Below are 26,715 nucleotides of genomic sequence, written 5' to 3' on the forward strand. Positions count from 1 at the left end.
CTGGGTGCCAGGAGGTAGAGAGCAGCTTCCTGTGCTGCTCCTGACCCTTTGCAAAATATGTCAGCTTCCTTCTGTGCCCAGCCTCCACCCCAGACCCTGCACCTCCTGCCCATGCCCCCTCCCCCGTGACAGATTATTGCCCACCCTTGTTCTAAGGGCATCTGCCCCAGCCTGGCAAAGGGAGTGCTGAGGTGCACGGCCTGAAAGGAGCCCAGGACTAGGACAGCAAGGGGCTGGGAGGGGTTGTGTCTGCAGCAATCCTGGAGCTGGACGGGGGCTACAAGTCAGAAGTGAGAGGCCTTTGGCAGAACTGGGAGAAGCCTGGGCAAGCCTCTCATTTCGACCGCCCCCTACCCCGCCTGCTGAATGTAGCTTAACCCTAGCTCTGGCTTCCCCCAGGGCCATCGGCTTCCCCTCCGGCATCATCCTCTTCTTCCTCACCAAGCGTGAAGTGGACAAAAACCGCCTGAAGCAGCTAAAGGTTCGCCAGAAGATGAAGGTGTCCAATGTGGGGGAGTATGAGAGACCGCGGTACAGGAGGACTTCCCAAAGGCCAGAGGACGTGGCTGACACCAAGGCCTAGTCCTGGAGCATGGAGTCAAGGCCACGAATATTTCCCTCCTGTGCGGGGCTTGGAAGCAGATTTGCTTGAAACTGCAGAAAGGGAAAGCTGCTCCCAGTGACTGGTGTTAGGTGCAGACAGCTCGTTTATGTGTAGTGAGTCAGTCTCCGGGGGTCATGCTGCCCAAATCGCTCTGTGCTCTCCTCTGATGTCTCACATTGCCTCTGTACTCCGCCCACAGCTGGTGTGGGGCAGAAGTGAGAAGCCAAGTAAGCCCTTCAGCTCGGAGAAACCTGCCCCTGTACAGCTCCCAGGCCAGGTCTGCTACACCATGTGTCCTTAGCTGTCAGCGGTGCTGCAGGGAGATCTGGCTTGGGGCCCTTCCTTGCTGAGTCCAGAGAGGAGCCAATTTCCTCTTCTGAGAGGCTGGTGGTGGGAGAGGTTGGAGCTGGGGCAAGGCCCCAGAGTGTCCCTGCAGGTTGTGGGTAATACTGCTGCACCGGGAATCTGACTTGAATGGGGCAGGAGACTGGGGAGCTGCTTTAAACAGGGGCCAGCTCCATGGGGCGTGAATGCTGTTTCTGTGAGGGGCTACATGAAATGAGACGGTGAGGGTGAGTCCTGGTCCAGGTAGGTAGGTAGCAGCGTTCCCTCACCCTGTCAGCTGCTTCAGCTAAGAGGCCTGCACCCAGCCCAGGGACTAAGCTCCTCTCTCACTTCTAGAGCTGCTCTCTGCAGGGTGGGGGCAGGGTGGTGTCGTGAGGGGGACGTGTGCTTATTTGACTAGCGTCCTTGTGATTCAAGTCCCAGCAGGTCAGGCCCACCTCTCTCCCCTCCTGTCTTTGTCACAAGTGCAACTACAAATCAGAAGACAGCTGCTTGAATAATCACAATGATTTGCTTTATTGAGTGCAACTTGTCTGTGTTCTTTGGCGCAAGGAGCCACCCAGTCCCCACCTGCTGGCTTTGGCGTTAGCTTAGAATACAGCTCATGATATATAGCCATGCCCTCTGCTGCCTGGATCAGAGAGCACTCTGAACCCAGCTGGCAGCCTGTGAAGCAATACCAAGGAAGGGGCCCCGGGCTGTTCTGTGCAAGGGGCAGATGTGCCAGGCCTGTACCCCTCCAGCGCGGCCAACAGGTTCACAAAGCTAACCACAGCTGGCTAGCGCCCGTCCTTCAGCCGGGCAGAGCCAGGCTCTGCTCGCCTGCGGCGCTGCCTCCCAGGCCGGCAGCCAGGACAGGCTGTTCCCCCCTCCGAGACACACACAGCACACAGGGCTGCTCCCCTCCTGCCACCTGCAGGAACAGGGGTTTAAGGCACTGAGTGAACAAGGCTGGACTAAGCCACTGGCATGGTGGACGGAGCCCAGAGGGTTAACGCTCACTGCGCTCCAGTTCCTCAGCCCTCTGCTGGGGGATTGATCCAGCTGCCCTGCTCTGAGCCTGCTCTCCCCTGGAGAAGTTGGGAACGGGCTCTGATTCCAGCTGTCGTCCTCCCTTCAGCAGCACTGGCCTGTTGGAGCCAGAGTGCTTCAGTGCAGCACTTCTGTGCCATCCCGTAGCCCCCGCTGGAAGCACCTGGTCTGATCACAGGCACTAGGGTGACAAGGCATCAGTTCTGCCTGAGGCCCCTTATGCAGCCCCAGTCTCTTTCCCCCTGCAGCAAGTGACTCTCTTACCCTGTGCATGAGCAACAGACACCACATCCCATGCCAAACAGTGGCATTTCGGTGCCCTTTGGTTTGCCCTACTAGTCACATATACAACATGGCAGCTTTCTACAAAACCACCGGGGTAAAGTACATTGAATTAGAAACAACAAACCTGTGGGAGGCAGCCTGGGTCATTTCCCCTCCCTAGCCTGTGGCTAAGAGATACATTAACCTGCCTCAGGCCCTCAAAAGGCCCCCTCAAGGGCTGAGCTCACAAGCCCTGGTTTACAAGCTCAGTGTACTAACCACTGAGCTGTCCCTCTCCTTTCATCAGATCATGGAACTGGAAGGGACCGGGGCGGTCACTGAGTCCAGTCCCCTGCCCTCTCAACAGGACCAGGCACCATCCCTGACAGATTTTTCTTTTTTTAAATATGAAATAAATTTCTGCTCTGCGAAATTCAGAGCTGGGACTTGAACCTGGATTCCCCCATCCCAGGTAAGTTCCCCAACCACCAGCTTCTAGATTTAAGACGTGTAACTGCTCCAGCGCGTCCGTGTGAGCCCCGACGGCTGGGCCAATCTGTGTTCTGTGAAACACTTCCCAGAGCCAGGGAGAGCGAAAGCCCTGCTGGAATTGAAAAGCCCTGGCTGATCTCTGCTCCATGCACTAACCCCTTCTCCCCCCTGGAGGGCACCTGCAGGGTGGCAGAAACATGCACGCTGTGGGCAGGGCAAAGCAAGGCCCCAGCTCCCGTCTTTCTGCTTCCCCTTGACTGGCATTGGCCTTGAGGATGGCGCTGCCCCTCTGCCTTGCGGCCGACGGGATCAGAACAACATTCAGCCCCCGCGGGCTGCAGGTTACTGCCAGGTAACGGTGCCTGTGAGGCCTGCGGCAGAACAAGTCATGCTGATAACGCGAGTCAGCAGAGCTGGGCGGAGAGATGTGCAGAAGGATCTCCCTCACCACCTGCTAGACGGAGCGCGGCGGCCAGACCTCCCTGGTCTAAAGAGGCTGCGAGGTGGCTGCCAGCCTCCAGGAAGCCGCATTCCTGCAGGATCGTGCCTAGTGTTGCTTGTACCATTTCATACAAAAATCAGAGAAGGCCGCAGTCGCCCTCCTGTCAGCGGCCCGGGATGGGAGGAGGTCGGCCTGGGGCAGTGACTTGGCAACGCACACAGCTCCCAGGGCAGTGCTGCTCATGGAAATGAGACCAGGTGCGGGCCTGCCACATAAAGAAATGTTCTTCCCCATGGGCATGTGGTGAGGAACGAAGGGGGTGGGAGCCCACTGGCGGAGACTGCACCTCGGTGAGTGGCCTAGCCAGGCTGGGGTGGCCCTGGCTCTCTCACTTCCCAGGGAGCTAAGCCCAGAGGCTCCAGGTTGGGGAGCAGTGCCTCGAATGCCCCTCTGCAGGAGAGGCTGCTCTGGGGATGATCTCAGGGCAGTGGGGAGAGGAGAAAGGCAGGCACCTGCATGGGAGCAGAGCAATCAACAGGACAGGCAGATGGGCTGGAACTGGCTTCGTTGCTGGGCAAAGCCTTGTCATCCTGCGCAGCGGGCAGGCTGGGCTCCCCAGCCGAGCAGAGAGCCACGTGCCAGGGCAGGTGGGAGAAGGGCGAGGGAAGGAGGGTGGTAAGGCATTCCCCGAGTACTCCTGGCCCCAGGGCACTTCCAGCCGGGAGCTCTGGGGAGGCTCTACTTCCGGCCCACAATCATCAGCAGGAAGGTGAAGATCTGGACGATGTTCATGTAGATCTCCATGGCTCCGAAGACGTATTCCTCGGGGCTGATGGAGTGTTTCCTGTTCCCCAGCAGCAGCTGGGTGTTGTAGGCCAGGAACTGGGGAGAACAGAGACAGGGCGGTGGGTCAGCCAGGCCGCTAGAGATGACTGGCCCCTCCTGCCAGAGCTGGGAGCTGCTCCAGCTTCCCCTGCCCGACCCAGGAATGTGGGAGACTTGTAGCTCAGCAGGGACCAGGGGCGAGGGAAGATACTCACCAGAGTGAAGGCGATAGCCCCTATGGCTGCGTACAGCATGTGGAGCCAGGCGATCTACAAAGAGAGGGGCACCACAGGGCACTCAGAGGTCTGCAGCGGCTGCCCAGGGGTACAGCCCAGCAACGTAAGCTGTGAGCCCAGGGTGGGAGAAGAACTGCCCAGATCCCGGAGCGGACGTGACTCTGAAATGCAGCCAGCTCTGGGGAGGGGCACACCACCTGCTGGCTAATACCCTAGCATTGAAAAGGATGTGCTGTCTGCGCACAGAAAGAGAGCGAGTGACCGCAGGACATGGGGACTCCTGGACTTGCTCTTCTTCCAAAAGAGCAGCTCCTTCTGAGTCGCTCTGAGGTTACCTCCCATCCCAGCTACCGCCGCTCCTGCTCAGCCTGCGCAGTCTGGCACGCGATGAGGTTATCCCCACTCGGGGGGTACGGCAGCAGGAGGCAGTGAAGGGAGATGGGTTAGTTTGGCCTCCCTTCCCCTAAACCCCACCCCTGCAGCACAGCGGCCTCGTAGGGCCAACGCCCAGGCAACTTTCCCGTCACCAGAACAGGCTCCGCCATCCCTGGAGCAGGGACAGGGCTTTGCTTTTCTGCAGGCCACCCTCCCCTTGGGGTGTGGCTTCGGGCTCTCGGCAGATGTAGGCAGGTCTGCCCACGGCAGTGCTGGCCGGGGCCAGCGGAGGGCAGCGCGGGTGTCCCGTCCCAGCCCCTGCCGCAGCCCCACTCACGTATTTGAAGGAGAGGACGATGGCGGTGATTATCCCCGTCACCATGACGACGATGCCCAGCACGCAGAAGAGGCCGGTGCAGGACGTGAAATCCACCTGCCCGTGGGACATGACAGGTAAGAGGGACCCGAGGGCGCCGGGAAGGCAGCCAGGTCTCCTGCAGCACCGCACGTGCCCTGCAGGAGGCGCCGGAGTGTGCGGCTGCCTGCACTGGTTCTTCTCCCAGGGCGGCTGGGCGCCTGCAGCACAGACCTGCCCCCCACCCTGACACTGCCCCCCACCGGGGACGGGCTCCACCCTCCCAGCGCCCCGCTCTGGACGAGCTGGTATCTGCTCACAGAGCTACAGGGCTGGAGGGGAGCTCAGGAGGGCGTCGAGTCCAGCCCCCGCCCAAAGCAGGATCAGCCCCCACTCGGTCATCCCAGCCAGGACCTTGTCCAGCCAGGGCTGAAAAACCACCACCTCTCTAGGCAACACATCCCAGTGCTTCCCCACCCGCCTGGGGAAGAAGTTTTTCCTGATATCCAACCAACACCTCCCCCCATGTAACTTCAGCCCATTGCTCCTTGTTCTGCCATCCGACACCACTGAGAAGTTTCTCGCCCTCCTCTTTACAGCTCCCCTTCAGGAAGTTGAAGGCTGCTATTAAATCACCCCTCAGTCTTCTCTTCTGTGAACTAAACAAGCCCAAACCCCTCAGCCTCTCCTCATAGGTCTTGTGCTCCAGCCCCAGAATAATTTTTCTTGCCCTCTGCTGAACCTGCTCCAATACGTCCACATCCTTTTATACTGGGGGGCCCAAGACTGGACAGAATATTCCAGACGTGACCTCACCAGAGCTGAGTAGAGAATAAGAACTTCTCTAGAGCTGCTCACAATGCTCCTCCTAATGCACCCCGACATGCATTAGCCTCCTTGGCTACAAGGGCGCACTGTTGACTCATATCCAGCCTTTCATCCACCGTAACCCCTCGGTCCCTTTCTGCTGTACTGCTGCTGAGCCAGTCAGGCCCCAGCTTATACAGTTCTTGGGATTCTTCTGTCTTGTGCAGGACTCTGCACTTGTCCTCGTTGAACCACATCTGCCCCAGGCCCAGCCCATCCCGTGGGAGCCCTTGGGCGGGGGGAATCCCCCGTCGCCGCTGACCTGGAGGGGAGGGAGCCCACCCAGCCTCACCTTGGTCTGGAAGCAGAAGACGGTGACGATGATGGTCACGATGGCGGTGATCACCATGGCGATGAGGACAGCCTTGGTGCTGTACATGCTGCCAAGCAAGGGTCGAGGCGGGGGAGTTTAAAAGCCGTTCGATTCTCTCCCCCCTCCCTCTCCCCATGGAGCCGGGCGCTAAGAACGGGGCTGGCTCCCCGGGGGGGCAGCGCGAGCCAATGGGCTCGGAGGAGGCGGCGCTGGCCTGGGTGTCCTGACTCCGCCCCAACGCCGCCTGCAGCTCTGCCACCGGCCCCCAGGAGGCGCCGCTGGGAGCCAGGCGACCCCGTCCAGCAGCGCTGAGCCGGGTCCCTTCGGCTGGAGGCCGGGGTGGGGCTGGGATTCCTTCCGCCGCGCTGGCTCCCCCGCGGGGCAAGGCCCCCCCACACCACAGGCCTCTGTTCTCCCTGCCCAGCCGGGGAACGACGTCCCCAGAGCCAGGCTCGGGGCGCAGCGCCCACAGGACACGTCCATTACCGCCTCGCCCCCGGGGCAGGGAAGGGGCTCGGGCGTCCCCACCGGTACCTGGCGATGGTTCCCGTCATGAAGGCCATGGCCAGCGTCTGCAGCAAAGCAAAGGACGGGGGTGGTTAGCTCCGGAGCCAGCCCCAGGCAGGGATCCCCCCGCCCCCAGGAGTGGGGATTTGGGGCAAGTGGCACAGCCTGGGGGCGGGGTCAGACACAGGGGGCGGAGTCAGGTACTGGGGGGCAGGGTCAAACGCAGGGGGACCCTGAGGCAGGAGAGGGCCCATGAGACAAAGACACACAACCCCAGGGCCGATCCCACTTGGTGTCCAGACATCAAAGCCTTCCCCTGCCTCTCCCCCACCCCTCCCACCGCAGGGGCCCCCCCCAGGGTCACTGCCCCCCCAGCCAGGCCCCCCACTTACGAAGAGGCTCAGCAGGATGATGTTCCAGGGGAAGCGTCTCCTGGGGGGGAGCGAACATAGAGGTGAGGGGGCGGGTGCTAGAGCCCAGGGCGCCCCGCTGCGCGCTGGGGGACCCGGGGGTGGGGGTTGTGGGGCAGGCTCAGTGTGCTGGCTGTGAAAGTGACGCCGAGTCCGGGCAGACGCCCCGGCTGGATGGGAATCGACCCTGGGCCACGGCCACATGGTGGCCCCTTGGGCATGGAGCCAGAGCCTCTTCTGGCCTCGACCCCCTGCCTCTCACCCCCGATTCCCAGGGGTTCTGAGCCGGGGCGGCGCCCTCTGAGCCGGCTGGGAGGCAGACACTCACCTGGGGCCCTGGCAGCAGGCCAGCACCAGGTAGGTGACGAGGAACACGGCGCTGGGGAGGGAAGAGACAGACACTGGAGGTGGGGAGAGGGAGGCCGGGGCCGGCCGTGCCTCGTGCAGGGCAGCAGAAGGGCCGAGGGCCGTTCGACTCCTTCCACGTTGCGCCTCGGCAGGGGGAGAGCGTTACTCTCGTCGCACGGGGGAAGCTGAGGCACCGAGCCCACGCACTCCCCTGCGGTCAGGTGACGTGGTGCAGCCGGTACGGCCAGCTGGGCCAGGCTCCAACCACTAGACCTCCCTGCCGCCCTATGCTGGAACCTTCGCGCTTTACCCACCAGCCCCATGGCCAGGAGCCAGCGCCCCCCCCCGCCCTACGCCCACCAGGCGGGCGGCAGCTCCAGCTCCGCACCCTCTGCCTCTGGCCTGGGGCACCCGCGACAGGTGAGAGGAGGCTGCCAGGGCTCAGCCGGCAGCAGGCGCGTCCCTGAGCAGGGCAGGTGGGCCCAGGACGGGCAGGGCGGGTTCCTGGCCCTGCAGTGCCGCCCAGGGGCCGAGCGATACGTACTAAGAGGCGTAGTACACGGCAACGTTCCTCTGCACGAAGGTGCGGACGGGGGAGCTGCAGGAGAGAGGAGAGCGTGAGATCGGCGCCTGGGTTCTCCGGCACCACGTGGCCCCGTCTCCGCCCCCGGTGCGCGGCGCAGGGCCGGGCGAGCTGCAGAGCCGCCTGAGGGGCGGGGGGGGCGGGATTCTCCCCGTTCGGCACCCCCAGGCCACTGGCCGCCTCCTCCCAGCACAGAGCAGCTGTGGGTCCCCGGCGGGGAGCTAGGACCCACCTGTACCCCTGCCCCAACCTCCCTGGGCAGCCCTGCCAGGATCCAGCCGGCCTCCCGCCAGAGCCGGGCCAGGCCTCCCCTACAGCCCGTCCCACAGGGCTGCAGCCACCCGGCTTTGAACAGCCCTGGAGTGGGGCTTCCCCGGCCAGGCTCAGCCCCCCGTGGCTTTGCGGTGGCTGCGCTGGCAGCGAGGGGGGCTCGGGGCAGCTGGGACTCACTAGAAGGTGAACACAGCAATGATGCCCACGGTCACCAGCAGCTGCACCGAGATAATGGTGTAGACCTGCAAGAGACAGACAGCAGGGTCACCCCGGCACCGCCCTGCCCCCACACTGGGCACAGAGAGACGGGGGGTCACCCCGGCATCGCCCTGCCCCCACACTGGGCACAGACAGGTGGGGGGTCACCCCTGGGCACCGCCCTGCCCCCCCAGGGCACAGACTGGCACAGTAGGTTTGCCTGTGGGCAGTGGCCCCGCTCAGGGCCTGCACAGATGCACCCAGGGAGCCTGAGGCCTCACTGCTCCCCGTGCCCAGGTGAGATGCAGCCACTGGATCTAACTCCTGAGAGCCTCAGCGTCAGCCCTGCCACGCCCCAGTGGCAGCCAGGCTGGAGTACCAGGGCTGGGCACAGATCCAGCCCCATGGCCCTGGAGCTGGTCACCACATGGGCCAGGCACCCTGCCAGCCTGGAGAGCAGGGGGGTGTGTGTCCCTGTGTCCCAGGCCGCTCCAGTCCCAGCCCCCTCCCCAGCCCAGGGCCGAGCTGCCAGCACCGGGGGACCCTGCAGCCCCAGGAGCACGAGGCTGCCCCCAGCTACAGCCTCGCCACGCAGGCACGCCAGCCACAGGTACCCAGGTCCCAGCCTGCCCCCAAGCTGCAGCCTCGCCATGCAGACACGCCAGCCATGGGTACCCAGGTCCCAGCCTCCCACCCAGCTGCAGCCTCGCCACGCAGACACACCAGCCACGGGTACCCAGGTCCCAGCCTGCCCCCCAGCTGCAGCCTCGCCACGCAGACACGCCAGCCATGGGTACCCAGGTCCCAGCCTGCCCCCCAGCTGCAGCCTCGCCACGCAAACACGCCAGCCACGGGTACCCAGGTCCCAGCCTCCCACCCAGCTGCAGCCTGTCCCTGGGGGCCAGAGTCTGGAGGGGGTGTGCCTCCCCCGTCCCCCACCCTGCAGCCCCCGGCCGGCAGCCAGCCCCCTCTGGCCTTACCTTGCGGATGAAGGCGTGTCGCACGCTCCTGTCGTCCCAGCTGCTTGTTCTGATCCCGTCGTCCTCCCCCGAGTCTCCGCTGCCGTAGCTGTCCACTGCGGGGGATGCACGGAAGGTGGGGACCTCAGTGCCTGAATACTGGCCCAGCCGCAGGGGCAGGGGCTGTCCTGGGCCCCCCCCAATGAGACACGTGCCCCGGGTGTTCCAAGCATCCGGTGCCTCCCCGCTAGCCAGGAGGGGGCTGCCCCATGGGACATCCCACCCAGACAGCCCCTTGGCAGCAGCCTGGGCCTCCCTGATGCCATGGCCCAGAGGGCTGGGCCGGTACCCAGCAGAGCAAGGCCGGGACACAGTGGGCCCTGTAAGGATAAGGCCCTTTTCTGTAGCTGTATGGGACGACCTGAAGCCCACGGCTTCTGTCTGCCGCCAGACTCAGAGCAGCAGCAGCTGGCTGCAAAGCAGGAGTCTCTGTCTCACCCGCAGTGGGGGCGGGGGCGCCCGTGGGGAGAGGAGGGCGCCCATGGGGAGAGGGCCACGTCCTCCCCTCCCCCATCACGCCCCCCACCCCGGCCAGGACCGATCCTGTGCAGCCGGGTTGCAGGCTGAGCCTCGGCCTTCTCCATCCCAACAGGGCACTCACTGCCCACTGGGACGGGACCACCTGCTCCCCACCAGCAGCCTTTGCCCTGTCCCGTCCCCCAGCCGCATGGGGGCATTTCCCCAGTGCTCTGCCCCCTACACTGTGGGGTCAGTCTCTCCCCGTCATGCCGGCTGGGTCCCAGCCTGGTCCAGCCAATTGGGGCCCATCCTTTCCAATGGGGCAGGGAAATACACAGACACACACTGAGCCCTGCAGTGCCTGGCTCACCGTACCCATCACCCCGCCCACACTCCACCAGCTCCTCTGCCTTGCACGCCGCAGTCCCTGGCCTCTGGTCCCACTGGGGTTCTGCCCCCCTGTTGGCCCATCTGGCCCCATCCCCTGAGAGCAGATTCCAGCCCCTTCTTACTCTCTTTGCCCTGGTCCCTGGGGCCGCCTGCCTCTGTGCAGAACCTGGACCCAGGGCTCCCAGAGCCCAGTGGCCCTGGTCTGTTTCAGCCGGCTGGTGGCCGGAGGGAAGCTGCAGTCTGGTCTCTGCAGCCCTCTGAGCGCCGAGGTTTTCTGCGCCGCACCCCCATACGATGCACCCTGCTGTGAATGCTCAGCTTACCTAAGTTCATGGGGACCGTTGGCATGGGGGGCACTGGGCCAGCCGGGTGGGGATAGCCCCCCGGGTGGGGATAGCCCCCTGGCTGCGGGTAGCCCCCCCCATAGGGCGCCGGCTGCGGGTAGCCCCCGCCATAGGGTACTGGCTGCGGGTGACCACCGGGATAGGCGCCGGGCTGCGGGTGGCCGCCGGGATAGGTTCCGGGCTGCGGGTGGTAGAGGGGGTTCTTGTCGTCGTAGGGTGGCGGGGCGCTGGGGTATGACATGGCGATGCCGAAGGCTCAAACCGACTCTCTCAAGCACCTGGAGACAGAGGAAGGGAAAATCAGCCGTTAGGGTGTCTGGGCAATTCCTGGGCGCTGGGCCCAAACACCCAACAGGTGGGCCCGTCCCGTTCGCGCCCCCCAAGCACAACCCCCTTCCAGGGGATGCCAGAAAGCCTATTGCTGGCAGGTAACCAAAGACTCTGCATGCCCCCTTCTCCCCACTGGAAGGTGCTCTGCAGGGTGGCAGAAACGTGCAGGCCTTGGCACAGGGCAAAGCGAGGCCCCAGCTTGGGTGGGGCTTAAATGCCAACAATCACCTAATAAACCTGTGCCCTGGGGGGGGGCCCCCACACAGTGTATCATTCTCCCCTCCCCTCTTCCTTCAGGGGTGCAGATCAAGTGATCCTGGCACGCTGGGCGGAGGCAGCGAGCCAGGCTTGGCCAAGACAGACCCACGGCGCCAACAGCCCCAAATGGTGCTCAACCCCAACTGCCGGAGTCCTCCACACCCTCCTGTGCCCGCAGGGCAGCAGTCTGACCCCCGCCCCACAGCCTGGGCTGGCCCCTGCCCTGGCAGCTTCCAGGCACCAAGAGGTTAACCCCCTCTCCCGTGCTGCCGGGCTCTGCCCCCTGCTCCAGGCGGGGGCATGAACGGGGCTGCTCCGCACATCTGGGGCAGAGGGCTCCATGGGCATCCGGCCCAGCCCCTGGGTGTTTGGTGTCTGTTCTCACATGGGAACTAAGGTCCCTGGAATGTTTTAAAAGCTCCTCATTTTATCATGAAGTAACTTCGTCGTAAGCATTGGAATGACTATTTATTGCACGTTCCTTCACTTACATTGTTGGTTAAGAATTGCCTTTTGTCGATTGGTTTTTACCTCCCTATGTAAAATATTGTCCTAATAGTACTGAAACTAGGTTTTGTTACCTCACTGGCCCAATTAAGAACTGTGCTGGATTTTTCCTTGAAGTAAAGATCAATGAAAATTGGTAAACTCGAGCCACTTTTTAAACCGGAGGAGCAGGAGGCGCATAAATCACATTTTGCCCCAGGCGCAGAAGTATCTCGTTATGGCTCTGCCCCAGCCACCAAGGACCGGGGGATGGTTCTTCTCCGCCGTGCTCTGAGCAAACGGCAGCCAACGCCCCTGGTCACCCGCTTGCGGGTGGCTGCCCTGAGCTGGCATCTCTCCCAGAGCGTGGTCACCCAGTGAAGCAGTGCAGTGCAGGGATGCCAGGCTGATTCATGGCCACGGGTCAAAGTCCAGCCTCCAGACCAATTGCAAAACACCTGCTGGCTTCAGTGGTGCCAGGATGGCCCTGCCAGGGTGGAGCGCTCAGAGTCCAGGGCACATGGGAGGGGAGCTCAGAGGGCAGGAGGGCACAGCCTGGAGATGGGGAGTAAAGGGGGCACAGAGCGAACAGGCCGGAACCGAGCACGCTGGGGCAGAGCAGGGAAGGAGAGAGGCCTGCGCGTGCAACGCACAAGCGGAGAGCTGTGTGATCACATGGTGCACGAGTGGCTGGGCCTGCAGAGAGAAGTGATAGGCTGCTCACAACAGCTCAGGGCACGCTCCTGTCGCTCAAGCGGAGCAGAGGAAGGGTTACAAGCAAAGGAACAGCTCTGCGGGGGGCGGGGGGCGAGATACCCAGTCCCTGTGCCCAGGCGGGCTCCCGGCTGGAGGAGGCCAGGAGCACAGAGGCATATGGGGATGAACAGGACTCTGACGCGGCAGGGACTTGTCTACACTACTACCTGTGCCCAGTCTCACTCTCACAGGCGGAACAGATTAAGGCTTCCCCAGCAAACGCCCTTCCAGGTCCGCCTTGGGGGAAGAAGCGACTGGCGCAGGGCTGCCCCACGCTTCACGAACAGCCTGTCAGGAGAGACAGCTCATCCCTCGGTGGCAGGGCCTCTCCCGGCTGCAATGCGGCACACCCAGAGCCCTCGGCGGGCAGGGTCACTGCAGGCAGGAGCAGGAGGGACACCCCTAACCACAAACCCTCCCCCTGATCCTGTGCTGGCCCGAAGGGGTCGCAAGTGTAGGGCCTCATCCTGCGTTTCCTCGCCTCCCTTTTACGCCAGCACCAGCCCACCAGCTTTGCTCCCCTGGCTGCTGAGCGAGACTCAGACCCCATCAGAGCCTGGACACACCCCACCCCACCTGCAGCTTAATGCTCTGGTCCGGCCCTACAGACACCAGGTTCTGGGGCACCGCTGGCATTTAGCATCTGCCCAGGGAACCCCTGGGAGTCCAAGAGCCGCAGGTGGGTGGCTTGATTTGTAAATAGGTTCCCCTTCCCACAAAGGCTCAGTGGGGTCGTCCGCCTAAGCCCTGGCGCACAGAGCCTTGGACGAGGCGTCCGCCAGGCACGGCGGTGTGGCGAATACGGCTCTCCACCAGAGCCGCGCAGGGGAGGTGCCGTCCGCCCATCCCACGCGGTGGGAGAAGCAGGTGGTGGCTCTGGTGACTCACTGGAGAATGGGGGGCTAGGGATGCCTGGCTCTGGGGAGGCACTCACAGAGTGGGGGCGCAGGGGCGGAGGAAAGTGGCGAATGTGGAGAGACGACAACCCCAAGTGTGGCGATCTTTGAATTCCTATTGGACACTGCTGGCCGAGGACACCGGGATTCTAGCCCCTGTCCCGTCACTGGCCCGCTGGGGGAGACCTTGACCAGCCTTGTGCCTCAGTTTCCCCCTCCGTACAGTGGGTAGGAGGGCCCTTTGCAAAGTGCTTTGAGGACAAGTGCTCCAGGGGGTTCCTGGCACAAAGGGGAAGGTTCTTGGGGTTGGACTCACATTCCACATCTCTAAAGAGGTTCAGGACACCCCCGAAGGGCCACGCCCCTCTCCCAGCCCCCACCAGCTCCAGCGTTCCCATCTGATGCGCTAGGCTTAGAACGGTGGTAGGAAATGGGGAGACAATTCGGTGGTGAAAGGACCAGGAGTCCATCCTGGACCGGGGGTTCCCCGTGCAGCTCCTGGAGGAACGTCAGTCTAGTGGTTAGAGCAAAGACCTGGGGTCACTACCACAAGGTCTAGTCACAGCTCAGCAACAGAGGGATCTCACTCGACACTGCCACTTCCCAGGCCTCTCTCCTCCTCTAGAGCGTGGGGGATAATAAATACCTCCCTGCCATATGGGTGGGCATATATGACATCTGAGACCCATTCACGAGCCTCAGCTGTGAGGCGCATGCAGAAGAAAACACCAGAGTCAGTTCAGGATCACTTAAGGCAGAATTCCCCCTGGCCTAACTCTGAAATCCCCAGCAGTGGCGGAGTAGCCAGCGCTAAGCCCATCCAGCTAGAGCAGCAGAAGTCCTTCCAATGGGAGCCAAGGAGAATCCCCCTTTGCTTGGAGCAGTATCGGGTCTATGACACAGGCCGGCAGCTTGGATTCCAGCCACCAAAGGGTGCTGCTGGGTGTTGCCATGGCCCCAGAATATCACAGTTCTCCTCGCCACACGCTTCCGGGAGGCAAGTGCTGCTTGGATCAGCTGCCTTTGGCACAGAGGACAGGGGAGCTGGCGGCTCCAGGAGGGCAGGAGGACGCCGCTATCTAATCAGCTCCGATCCATGGCCATGCCTCAGCCACCGCAGGCCTGGTAAACCGGAGCCCAGGCCTTCCGCTCCCACGGCACAGGCGGGGGCAGGAGGAAGGCCAGGGAGTGATCCTGCTGGGAGACCTCCTGCCAGAGATCTTGGGGTTGCCGAGGCTCGTTCTGGGGTCCCGGAAAGTGGCACCGGCAGCAGCCATGGGAGCGAAGGGGTCGGAAACCCACCCCAGGGCGTACGATCGCCCTCCTTAGCAGGCGTCAGCTGAGCCCCCCCTCACAGGGAGCACGCCCCAGGGGTCACTACCACCCCCCAGCCCCAAGCGCAGAGGGGATCCATGGGGTAAATCCCCAGCCCAGCCCCTTTGACGTCTCCCAAGCAAACTCGCCCAGCAGTCTCTCTTAGGCGCAATCGCAGGGTACTCCCTGCTGGGGAGCAGCCAGCTGCAAGCCTCTGGGTCACACTCCACCCAGCTGCCGCAGCTCTGCTTCCTGGGGGCACATGGTTTCTTCACCTACAGAGGCACCCGCAAGCCACAGGGGAAGCTGCCAGGGGACTCAGGAGGGGCCTGGGTCCTGCGGCCGAGCCCGCATGCGCGGCAGGGTGGGCGGCATTTCGTGCCGCAGGGCTCCTGGGCACAGCGGAGAAGTAGACGCAAAGGGCTTGGAGCAGGAACCGGGGCTCGTAAACGGACCACACAAGCGGCCCCCCCATCTCAGCGGGCTGCCGGGTTGTCCTAACCACGACCATCTGCCCGGATGGGGCACTGCCGCCCTGTGCCCCGGCACTGCCAGAATGCAGGGGGTGAGCTGAATTAACCGTAGCAGAGCTCGGGCTGGCTGCCGAGGGAGCGCCCGGCTCTGCCAGCCAATGCGGTGTGCAACCAATGCGTGCCACGCTTCCCAGTGCCCTGGCTTACGGTCACGCTGCTTTAGGAATACCGGTCGGAAAAACCACCGCAGACAGACACCAGGGAGATCCGACAACCCTGGGCCTGGCCAACGGTAATTAAACATCCCACGGGCCACACACACAACCGCGATGGCCCGCGTGCGCCCCTTGGGCCACAGGTCGCCCACCACGGTGGAAATGGGCTGGTGAACATCGCTCTCCTTTCCAGGGGAAATCTCCCGGCATGCCCTGTGTGCAGCCAAACCCGGGCCAGGCCGGGTCTCTCTCCTGAGATGCGATGCGCAGCAACCAAAAAACCACTCGGACAGCCACCAGCCAGCCTCAGCTTATAGAAACCGAAATGTTGCACCGAGGTAAGGAGTGAGTGTTTCACCCTCGCGATGAAACGCAGGCGACCCCCTTTCCTAGGCAGCCCAGCATCCCGCTAGCGACGTCGCCTGCTCAGGGTTAAACCCAGAGAGAGCAGGTCCCTGAAAAGCTCCAGGAAGCGTTGGCAAGGAGCCAGGCGAGCTGGGGCAGAGCGTGGGGTTTTCGAACTGAAGCAGCGATTTGCCTGGGGCAGCCCCCGGCGTGAGCAACGGTGAGCTGGGAGACGGACTGAGCCAGGAACCGGGTATGGAATCTGTCAGTAACGGCCGCACACCCAGAGAGGATGTCACCAGCACCCTTGGGGAAGCTGGCCTCACTCTGCTGGCCCTGGCTGGGGGGCTGCCCCGCCTGTGCCAGGAAACTGACCCTGTGGCAGCCAGCCCCGGACAACTGCCCCTAGTGCCGAGTATCACAGGGGTGGCCGTGTTAGTTTGTGTCTTCGAAAACAACAAGAAGTCCTGTGGCACCTTATTGACCAACAGATAGTTTGGAGCATGAGCTTTCGTTTTGGTTTGTCGGACGTCTCCAGCTGATCTACGCCCCCTGTACACGGTCACGCTTGACCCGTGCTTTCATTGCCCGGGTTTTCATTGTGCTGTGCCAGCTAGCTTGTCTTTGGCGCGTTAATACAATCACCTCGCCAAGGCTCTGATCGGATTCCCGCGTCCGGGAAGGCAGAAGGATCCCTGTGCGGTGCCTGTGACCGGCAAGTCAGCTATTAAGAACCTGCTGGCTGTTTCCAAGGTCTCTGCTGAGGGTGGAGTCAGAACTTGGGGTTACCCCAGAGGGAAACACCCCGAGCGTGACTCCTGGGCTCTCAAAGGGGTGGTGGCAGCAGCTCCCCCCGGCTCAGGGAGTCGGTGACCTTGGGGAGTTTTTTTAAGCAGACGCCTTTAGTGGCAGGACACTTAAAACTTCTTGCAGGCTCCCACCTCCTGCACTCAGCGAGCCGGAGTGGGGCTCTCCGGGCCAGGCCGGACATGGGGCATTCTATTTTTGCCCGTCCTCCCTGCTGCTTTGTCAACCATATGACTGTGCAGCCAAAAATAAACTGCCCAGCTGGTGAGCCAGAAACCCCGGAGTCTGCAGTCCCGGAGGGCGGGGATGACCCGACACAGGCTGCCACCCTCATGCCTAGGACAAAATAATTGTCCCCATGCTGCCATCAGCACATGGCGCTGCGTCTCTAAGGCCTGGCGTTGGGACGACCAGGAGCTGTGCACCCAGGATGCAGGGCAGCCCAGGAACCGGGAGCTGGCCTGGGGGAGTCACTGGAGCGAGGAGAGAAATAGCAGCCAGAGGCGTATGTGGGCAGCTCAAGGCCTGGCTGTCTATTTCTCTACTTCCCAGAACCACCCCCTTTGCCGGGTCGGAGGGCAGGCCAGACAAAGGCCACAAGCCCTGGAGACAGCCTCACATTTGGCCCTGTCTCCCCTCGCCTGGGTCGGGCAGAAAGGGGAGTTTCACTCTGTAACCAAAGGCCTTGCCGCGGGAAGACAAAGAGACGACACTCAGAGGCCTGGTGTGGCTGAGCTGGGTCTCCGAGGGGATATGTCGTGGTGCTGTCAGTATCGGAAGGGTAGGAAAGACAGGAGCCTGTGTGGGACCAAGGGACTAGGGTGAGTAGAAGGAAATCAGGAGGGAAAGTCGGGCTTGGGAAGAGCCCTAGCCCAGAGCAACGTGGGCTGGGACTTTTACAATGAGTCTGAACAAATCACAAGCAAATGCACAGTCAAGAACAAGTTGTGTCCTGCCCTGAAAATGGCCCTGCTATTTCTCCCTGACAGCCCCGCACCTCCTGAAAGTGCCTCTGTTAACTTAAAAGCAAAAGCCTTCCAGCTTGTCAGACCTATTCGCCTAACACTGAACCTGTGAGAGCCATTAAGTGGCAATGACAGCATTTAGCAGACATGTGCCAACTCTGAATTTACTGACAGAACCAGTTGTGCCTCACTATTCCTGCACGACCTGAATGTAACATTTGCTTTAACTATTTCATTAGTTTGCGGCTGAAGCCTATAAAATCTCTAAAAAAAATATGTTTGCATAGATCTTTAGAAGCGCAAGCTGAACATTCAGGTTTAGCCTTCAATACCAGGCTCTTCAGACAGGGTTTTAAATAAATAAATAAATCATTCAAAAGATCACCCTGATCTAAAATATTGGTTTTAATTTTCATTGGGATGGTACAAAGACTCACTGCCAAAGTCTTCCCAGCCTTTCTCCCACTTGCTGAGGAGAGTCCTGAAACAGACAACATTCGTTTTCTCTAGATACCTGCACAGATGTTTCCCTTTTACTTCTGACTAATGAATGAGTTTTAAGAGACCTTCCACCAAACTCAGGACCTTACAGAGATATAAAATCCGATGAAAGGCCTAAAACCCTTGGATGCCTATTTGAACAAACACACAGTAAAATTTCATAAACATGCCTTGGTATGAAAATCACACAAAAGCGTGTTCCCTTTTTCCAAAAGCAATGAACTTTGTTTGGTATATATAACTGGAGATACACATCTCCCAGAACTGGAAGGGACCTTGGGAGGTCATCTCGTCCAGGCTCCTGCCCTCTTGGCAGGACCAAGCACCATCCCTGGCATCTATTTGCCCTACTCCCTAAATGGCCTCTTCAAGGATTGAGCTCACAGCCCGGGCTTTAGCAGGCCAATGCTCAAAGTTATTAACGTCCTGAGCTCTGACTAATTAATTTAAAACAACACCTGAAGAAGTGGGTCTGTCCCAGGAAAGCTCATCACTGAATAAATCATTTCGTTAGTCTTTCAAGTGCTACGTTTCTGCTGCTTTACCTTTATTTCAGTGAGTTTAAGTACACAGTAATCTGGAACGATTGCCTGAGGAGGTGTTCAGAGTATATTTAAAATATAAAAGCAGCTTAGAAATCCCAAGGGAGAAAATGGCAAACTGAGAACAGCTCCACACGTGTTCCACAATATTTAACGTCACATTCAGCAGGACAACTGACCTGCCCTGACTACAAAGTTTCGTCAAATAAATCTCTGACCAATCTCAGGGAATCTCACAGAGCCCGAGGCTGACCAAGACAGGCTCCAGTGTCTCAGAAGCGGGTTTTCCCTCAAGTGTCATTTGCTGCATGCGGGTTCGGGGATTTGGCCGGAAAGGGGGGGAGCAGAGAGAAGAGGGAGACAGTGGGAAGGGGGCAGGGTCTGGGCAGAGAATGGGGGGCCACAGGCTGGGGAGCTCACGTCCCCAGGCAGCAGCTGCACCCCCCCATGCTGCAGGAGATCAGAGAGCGAGAACCGTCCGCAGGCCCTGGCGGGGAGACGCCGTGACGGAGAGCCGGGTTAAGACGCCGTGCTGCAGCCTGGCCGCGTGCAATGCAAGGGGGGGACCGGCTGCAGAGAGTTGAGAATCACTCGTAACCTGGGTTTGCCTCCGTCCCCGGGGAACCCGCAGCCCCCGCCTTCCCAAGGTGAGAAACGCCGCACGGGGAGCCAGGCCCCCGGGTTCGGCTCCCAATGCTGCGTGGGCATCTGAGGCGGAGTTTAGGGGCTCCCGCCCCAGTTCTCAGCTCCGCTGCCACCCGCAAGTGCCCCAGTCGCTTGGGGTCTAAATTCCCACACAGCTCCCTGCCTGCAGGCCTGGGCCCTGCTGTCCCCTCGCGGCGTCCAGCCTGTGCCCTGGGCCAGAGGCGGAGAGGAATTTGCCCCTCTGTCTCACCGGGCGGCACAAGGGCGCTCCTGGCTCCGGGCGGCACGCCTGGCCGGCGGAAAGGAGGCAGGGCCTGACGCTGCGTCCGCAGCTGTCCTGTGTCGCAACGAACCCAGCCCACAGGCTCCGGGGCCAGGGATGCCTCATGTGCCAGGGGCAGAGGGGCACAGCCTGGCCCTTCCCAGCACCTGCCACTGGCTGACTCCAGCCACACCTCCCTGGAGCCTGCCTGGGGCGCAGGTGCAGTCCCTCCCCGTCCCAGCAGCTCTGTTCCTGGCTCTGCTTGGCGGAGGGAGGCTTCCAGGAAGGCAGCTCCAACTGCGCCTTCTGCTCCCTCCCTGCCTGACTCATGCTCCTCACCAGGCACCCGCAGCCAAGCCAGACGCCTGGGCAGCTGCTCCCCGCCCATGCGGCCCAGCCAGCGCCGTTCCCAAGGCAGCGCGGCCCCCGGGGGCTCCAGACCCTGCACGAGCAGCTGCTGCAAACGGCGGGGCTGGGCGGGTTCAAGCAGCCGTACCCCACGGGCTCAGCACTCAGTGGGGTGGCGGTGGAGACCCAGTCCCCGACCTCCTCCTCTCCCAGCCCCGTCTTTAACTCATCGTCTCCCCAGCGCCTCGCTCTGGGGCTCTGGCCCCCGCTACAGCCATCTGGGGCAGAGCCTCACTGCAGGCAGCCTGCGGCTGTGCGGCCAGCCCTGCACCTGCACAGACTTAGCCGCCATGGCCAGGCGGCCCTGAGCAGCTGCCCCCGCCTGGCTTCCTGCGCCTCTCCAGCCACCTGCCTGCCCCCACCCGGATCGTCCCAGCCATTGCCCTGGCCCCTTGCTCCCTCCATCCCCACCCTCTCTGCACAGAGCCTCCTGGCCCCTCCGCCACCTCCCGGCCATGAGCACGGAGGACCTGGCTGTTCTCCCCAGGGGTCTGGGGAGCCCCCCAGCCGGCTCCTGCTCATCTGGCTCTCCCACACGCACAGACCCCGCCAGGCTGTCCCATTCCCGCCAGACACAGTCATCCCCCCCCCCCGCCAGCTCCTTGTGACTCGCCCATCGCCCTGTGACAATGTGAGGGGCAGCACCCGCTCATGCCACTCCAGGGGGCTGTGCCTTCTCCGTACACCCAGAGGACTCACCACCCCCAGCTGGAACCTGCCTCTGCGCCTGGGGGACCAGCTCGGCTGCCATCCAACCGTACCCAACCGCCAGCCCTGACTCGCCACGCCTGGGACAGAGCTGGGGTCCTGCTGAGGGATTAGATCTCACAGCCTTGAGCTTGCCACCAGGTGGTTGCAAAGAGGACGGAGCTTTGAGAGGGGAGCTAGTTCCTTCTGACGGTCTCCAAAACTTTTATACAAAAAACTATCCCAAACTACCACGCTGAGTTTGCCCGACTGCTTAAATTCTGATTGCAGGTGATTTCAGTTTCAGTTACTGGGGCAGCTGGGATTGTGTGCCTGGGGGGGGCTGGAACCTCTCGTAAACCCTTGTTCCCATGATTGCCTTTGATCAGCCTCAGGATCAATCACACGGGAAGGCTAACGAGGGGGAGGCCTGACCGAGGTTTGCAGGCTTTATAAAGCCAGAGTCGGAGCGATCAGGGCGCTGCAGAAAGTGGAGCTTTAAGAGGGGGTTTGACAGAGGGGCTTCCACTGTGGGTAGGAAGACCCCAAACACCTGTGCCAGCACTCCCCTGTCTCCTCTACCTACACCTGTAGTCAGACAGGCCCGATCCGGGTGTAGTTTTGCAGGGCCTGTGACTTGCAATTCCCACCCGCTGAAGTCCAGGCTGGGGAGACCATCCAATTTGGAAGGTGTCTTCTGGTAGGAGCTCTCAGGAAGCGGGTGCTGGAGCTGCAGGAGGAGGCAGCCAGGCTTAGGAGTATTCGACTCCACGAGCCATTCCTGGACAGTATTTGTGTGGCGCCAGCTGCGGGTAAGACAGCTGTCCCGCCACTCAGGAGTGCTGACCCACCATCAGGGCAGGTGGAGAGGGCTCGGGGGGGACACTGGCAGCTGGCCACTTCCGGCAGTGGGCAGAGCTCCACTCCTGCTCCCAACCCTCCCAGGTTGGTTCCGGGAAACCGTTTCGCCGTTCTAGATATGGACATTCAGGAGCTAAGGAATCACCCCTACAGGTGAATCGGAGAAGCCTGGTACCCCCCAAGGCTGGGAGTCTGCTGCCACCACTACGAGGAGGAAACGTAGGGTAGTGGAGGTAGTAGACTCTCCTCTGAGGGGGGAAGGAAGCACCCATCTGTCGCCCTGACGTGTCACCCTGGGAGGTGTGCTGCCTGCCGGGGGCCCGTATCCGAGACGTTACGGAGGCGCTGTCGAGGATTACCCGGCCTGCCGACTACTGCCCGGGCTACGCATCCTTGTGGGCACGAATGCTACTGCCACGTGCAACCTGGAGCAGACCAAGTGTGACTGCAGGGCTCTGGGAGTGCGGGGGAAGGAGCTGGGAGCACAGGTGGTGTTCTCAATCCTTCCTGTCCAGGGCAGGGGCCCAGGCAAAGAGAGGTGCATCCTGGAGGTGAATGCCTGGCTGCGAGGAGCGCCTTGGCTTCCTTGATCACATGATGCTGTTCCGAGAAGGACTGCTACGCAGGGACGGGATTCACCTTCCCAGGAATGGGAAGGATGTATTTGGATCGAGACTGGCTAACCTAGCGAGGAGGGCTTTAAACTAGGATCAACGGGGACAGGTGACCAAAGCCCACAGGTATGTACAATACCTGGAGACCTGGGAGTTGCGTTGGAAGCGGGAGGGACCATGAGCTATAATAGCGGAGAAAAAAAGAGGGACTAGGCAGAACTGGGGGGGAGGCAAAAGGAAATCAGTATCTTAGATGCCGATACACAAATGCAAGAAGTATGGTGAATAAGTGGGAAGAACTTGAAATCCTAACAAACAAACAAACAACTACGACATAATTTGTATTACAGAAACTTGGTAGGGAGAATACGCATGATCGGAATATTGGTAGAGAAGGGCCCGATTTACTCAGGAAGGACAGGCAGGGTAAACAGGGAGGAGGTGTTGCCTCATACATCAAAAATGTGCATGCTGGACTGAGGTGGAGATGGATGCAGGAGACAGATGCATTAAGAGTCCCTGGGTTAGGTTAAAAGGGGTAAAGAACAAGCTTGACGTTGTGATAGGGTCTACCACAGAAAAGAGGTGGGTGAGACTTTGTCTAAGCAATTAACAAAATTATCCAAAGCACAGGACTTGGTGGTGATGGGGGACTTCAACTACCCAGGCACATCAAGGGAAACTAACAGAGCAAGGCACAGAATACCCAGAAAGTTCCTGGACTGCATGGATGACAATGTTTTGTTATTTCAGAAGGTGGAAAAAGCTACTGGGGGGAAGCAGCCCTAGATCTGATTTTAACAAATAGGGAGGAACTCGCTGAGAATCTGAAAGTGGAAGGCGGCTTGGGAGAAAGCGACCATGAAATCAGGAAGTTCACGATTCTAAGGAACAGGGAAAGGGAGAACAGCAAAATAGAGACAATGGATTTCAGGAAAGAGAATTTGGTAAACTCACAGAGCTGGTAGGTAAGGGCCCATGGGAAGCAAGGTTAAGATTAAAAACAACTGAGGAGAGTTGGCAGTTTTTCAAAGGGACATTATTAAGGGCCCAAAAGCAAACTATACCATTCCATAGGAAAGCTAGAAAGTATGGGGAAAGAGACCCTTGGCTTAGCCAGGAGATCTGGCATGATCTCAAAACCAAAAGGGAGTCATATAAAAATGGAAATTAGGAGAAATTACAAAGGATGACTATAAGCAAACAATACAGATATGCAGAGGCAAGATTAAAAAGGCCAAGGCACAGAACGAGCTCAAAATAGCTAGAGACATAAAGGGTAAGAAGAAGTCATTCTATAAATACATTAAAAGCAAGAGGAAGACCAAGGACAGGGCAGGTCCACTACTCAGTGGAGACAGAGAAACAGTATCAGGAAACTCGGAAATGGCAGAGGTGCCTAATGACTTCTCTGTTTTGGTCTCCACCAAGAAGACTCCAGAAATGCCTAACGTAGTGCATGCTAGTGGGAAGGGGGTAGGTTTAGAGGATAAAATACATAAGGAACAAGTTAAAAATTACTTCGGAGAATTAAATGTCTTCAAGTCACCAGAGCCTGATGAAATGCATCCTAGAATACTTAAGAAGCTGACAGAGGAGGTTTCTGAGCCCTTAGCTATCGTCTTTGAAAAGTCCTGGAAGTCCGGAGAGATTCCAGATGACTGGAAAAGGGCAAACATCTATAAAAAAAGGGAAAAAAGAACAATCCAGGAAACTACAGCCCAGTCGGTTTAACTTCTGTGCCAGGAAAGATAATGAAACAAACAATGAAGGGATTAATCTGCAAACATCTGGAAGAAATAAGGTGATAGGTAACAGCCAGCGTGGATTTGCAAGGAACAAATCATGCCAGACCAATCTGACAGCTTTCGAGAGGAGAAACAAGTCTTGTGTATAAGGGAGACGCTGTGGATGTGGTATACTTAGACATTAGTAAAGCATTTGACACGGTCTCGCATGATCTTATCAATAAACTAGGCAAATACAACTTAGATGGGGCCACTGTAAGGTGGGTGCATAACTGGCTGGATAACCGTTCTCAGAGAGTGGTTATTAATGGTTCGCAGTCTTGCTGCAAGGGCATAACAAGGGGGGAGGTCCTCAGAGATCTGTTTTGGGGCCAGTTCTATTAACTATCTCCATCGAGAGAGGACGCTTATTTAGTCTGCAGATGAGCCCAAGCTGGGAGGGGCTGCGGTTGTGTTGGAGGACAGGGTCAGAATTCAAAACGATCTGGACAGACTGGAGAATTGGCCTGAGGTAAAGAGGATGGAGCATAAGAAGGACAAATGCAAAGTGCTCCACTTAGGGAGGGACAACCAGTTTCCAACACACAGAATGGGAAGCGACTGTCTCGGAAGCAGCGCTGCGGGAAGGGATGGAGGGCTCAGAGTGGGCCACAAGCTAAGTGCGAGTCAACAGCCTGACACGGATGCAAAAGAAGCAAGTGTGATTCTGGGAGGCATTAACAGGAGTGTGGTGAGCAAGACAGGAGAAGTCGTTCTTCCATTTACTCAGCGCTCATTAGGCCTCAGCTGGAGTCTTGTGTCGGGTTCTGGACACCACATTTCAAGAGGGATGGGGAGAAATTGGAGAAGGCCCAGAGAAGAGCAGCAGGAATGATGAAGGGTCCAGAGAACATGAGCTGTGAGGGACGACTGGAAGAACCAGGCTTGTTTAGCTCAGAAAAGAGAAGACTGAGCAGGGACATGACAGCGGTTTTCACGCACCTCAAAGAGTGTTACCAGGCGGAGAAGGGAGAAAAATTGCTCCCCTTGGCCTCTGAGGACAGGACGAGGAGCAATGGGCTTAAACTGCAGCCAGGGAGGTCTAGATTAGACATGAGGAAGAAGTTCCTACCTGTCAGGGCGGTTAAACACTGGGATAAGCTGCCTGGGGAGGTTGTGGGATCTCCATCACTGGAGATATTTGAGGGCAGGTTAGACAGAGGTCTGTTGGGGATGATATAGATGATGCTTGGCCCTGCCATGAGGGCAGGGGACCAGCCTCGATGACCCCTTGAGGTCCCTTCCAGTCCTAGTGTTCTATGAAGCTGCTGGTCCGGGGGAGGCTGTGCCCCACCGCAGGCAGTGACAGCTGGAGGGCCCATGCCTGGCACTCCCTGCCAGCTGAGACGACGCTCTCGCGTCCCTGGGCAATAGCAGAGCCTGGTACCAGCGCACACCCCTCCAGGCTGGTTAGAGCCGGTGGGGGACCAGCAGCTCCATGTGCCTGCTTGTCTGCTGTGTGGCTTCCAGCCCAGCCGGGGCAAGCAGCCAGCCACAGGCAAAGGGACCCCTGCCAGCCGCCTGCGAGTCCTGTCCTGGCAGCAATTCCCCGCAAGGGCATCCTGCTGCGTCCCACCATAACCCTGCCTGGCCCCACTACAGCGGCCCAGCCCCCTCCTCCCAGCAGCGGCCAGGCAGTCCCTGGGCACAGCGACTCACAGTGAGGGGTTCACATGGGGCTCAGCTGGGCCTGTCCCCTGCTCCGCACGCCAAAGAGCCTCTTGCCGGCTGGGCCACCTGCCAGGGCGTCCTTTAGTTTTTTTTTCATCCGTCTGCAGAATGAATTGTATTCTGCGCACCAAGGCCTGGGCAGATGGGCACCCCCAGCAGAAACACAGGCTGCCGGCTGCGGGCGCTCTGCTAGCCAGACGAGCAGCACTTGACTCTCTTGGGAGGCCGCTCATGCTGGGCCGGGCCTCTGGGCATAGGCCCTGTTGGCCCTGTGGCTAACCCACCGCTGGCTGGGAGACAGGATCACGTGGTTCTGCTGGATCAGAGCCAGTGCCTGACACCTCCGGAGATCTCCCCATGGTGGCAATCCAGCCCCGGTTCTGTCCTCCCGCTCGCCAACCAGCCGGGGGTCCCACGGGAATCCCTGTGCAAGCAGCAGGCCGAGTGGAGACGGTGAATCGGGGCCACACACTGCTCCGCCGTGGGCGGGTGCCGTTGGCAGCCCGGGCTGAGATTAAGGTTCCCCCTCAGGCTACGACAGCGGAAGGAGCGCCAGGCCCTTCCTCTGGGCACCTCCTGCTTGGCTGAGGCCAGCAAGCCCCGGCCCAGAGGTCCTGCCCAGCAGCAGGGGGATGACCCAACGGGCAGCCAGGGAGAGGCAGGACACAGGTGCCAAGGGGCCATCTGGGGACGGAGACACCCCTCTAATGCAGCCTCTGATGTCAGAGTTGGTATCATTTGCTTATAACCTTGTATTGTATTAAGTGTGTGTGAGTGTGTGTGTGAGAGACAGAAAAAGTTTGTGTGAAGTCCTTCCACAAGGAAAGTTTGTACTGAGTCTTTTGTATCAAATCTGGGTAGCACAGTCCCTCAGAATATTCAAGGGCAAGAGGAGGTCTTGGTCCCAGAGCAAACCTCTCCCTTTGACGTGACCGAGTGCCCTGTGGGACGAGGTAGGTGTGAGGGAGAGGCACGGAAGGAGAACACCTCCGAAGAGCTGCAGCAGGTGGAGAGGGGAACAGAACCAGCTCCAAGGACAGGAAAGCCCTGTGCACTGGGAAAGCAGACAAATTGACCCCCTCGGGAGTCAGAGGTGAGCAGCTTCTTTCGCAAGCAGATTCAGAGGGCCTCTAGGAAGATGGATGGGGCAGCACTGAGAAGAACGTGCCAGGGATGACTGACGGCCACAGCGAGAGGGCAGAGGTCTTTGG

General features: G+C 60.0%; 1 protein-coding gene across 2 annotated transcripts in view; it reads right to left on the reverse strand.

Moving 5' to 3' along the window:
• Nucleotides 1-3,781: 3,781 nt before the first annotated feature.
• Nucleotides 3,782-26,715, reverse strand: part of TMBIM1 (transmembrane BAX inhibitor motif containing 1) — a 29,343-nt gene continuing 6,409 nt past the window's right edge. For both annotated transcript variants that reach the window (XM_075001471.1, XM_075001472.1), the window contains exons 2-12: nucleotides 10,661-10,959; nucleotides 9,450-9,544; nucleotides 8,449-8,513; nucleotides 7,960-8,013; nucleotides 7,396-7,446; nucleotides 7,050-7,089; nucleotides 6,685-6,722; nucleotides 6,130-6,217; nucleotides 4,953-5,048; nucleotides 4,220-4,273; nucleotides 3,782-4,061 (exon numbers count right to left, since the gene is read on the reverse strand). In XM_075001471.1, the coding sequence (XP_074857572.1) occupies nucleotides 3,918-4,061; nucleotides 4,220-4,273; nucleotides 4,953-5,048; nucleotides 6,130-6,217; nucleotides 6,685-6,722; nucleotides 7,050-7,089; nucleotides 7,396-7,446; nucleotides 7,960-8,013; nucleotides 8,449-8,513; nucleotides 9,450-9,544; nucleotides 10,661-10,922 (987 nt within the window). In that variant the 5' untranslated portion in view covers nucleotides 10,923-10,959 and the 3' untranslated portion in view covers nucleotides 3,782-3,917. The remainder of the gene's footprint in view (nucleotides 4,062-4,219; nucleotides 4,274-4,952; nucleotides 5,049-6,129; nucleotides 6,218-6,684; nucleotides 6,723-7,049; nucleotides 7,090-7,395; nucleotides 7,447-7,959; nucleotides 8,014-8,448; nucleotides 8,514-9,449; nucleotides 9,545-10,660; nucleotides 10,960-26,715) is intronic.

The sequence above is a fragment of the Carettochelys insculpta genome, chromosome 8 (genome assembly GCF_033958435.1).
Source record: "Carettochelys insculpta isolate YL-2023 chromosome 8, ASM3395843v1, whole genome shotgun sequence".
In the NCBI taxonomy this organism is placed as follows: Eukaryota; Metazoa; Chordata; order Testudines; family Carettochelyidae; genus Carettochelys; species Carettochelys insculpta.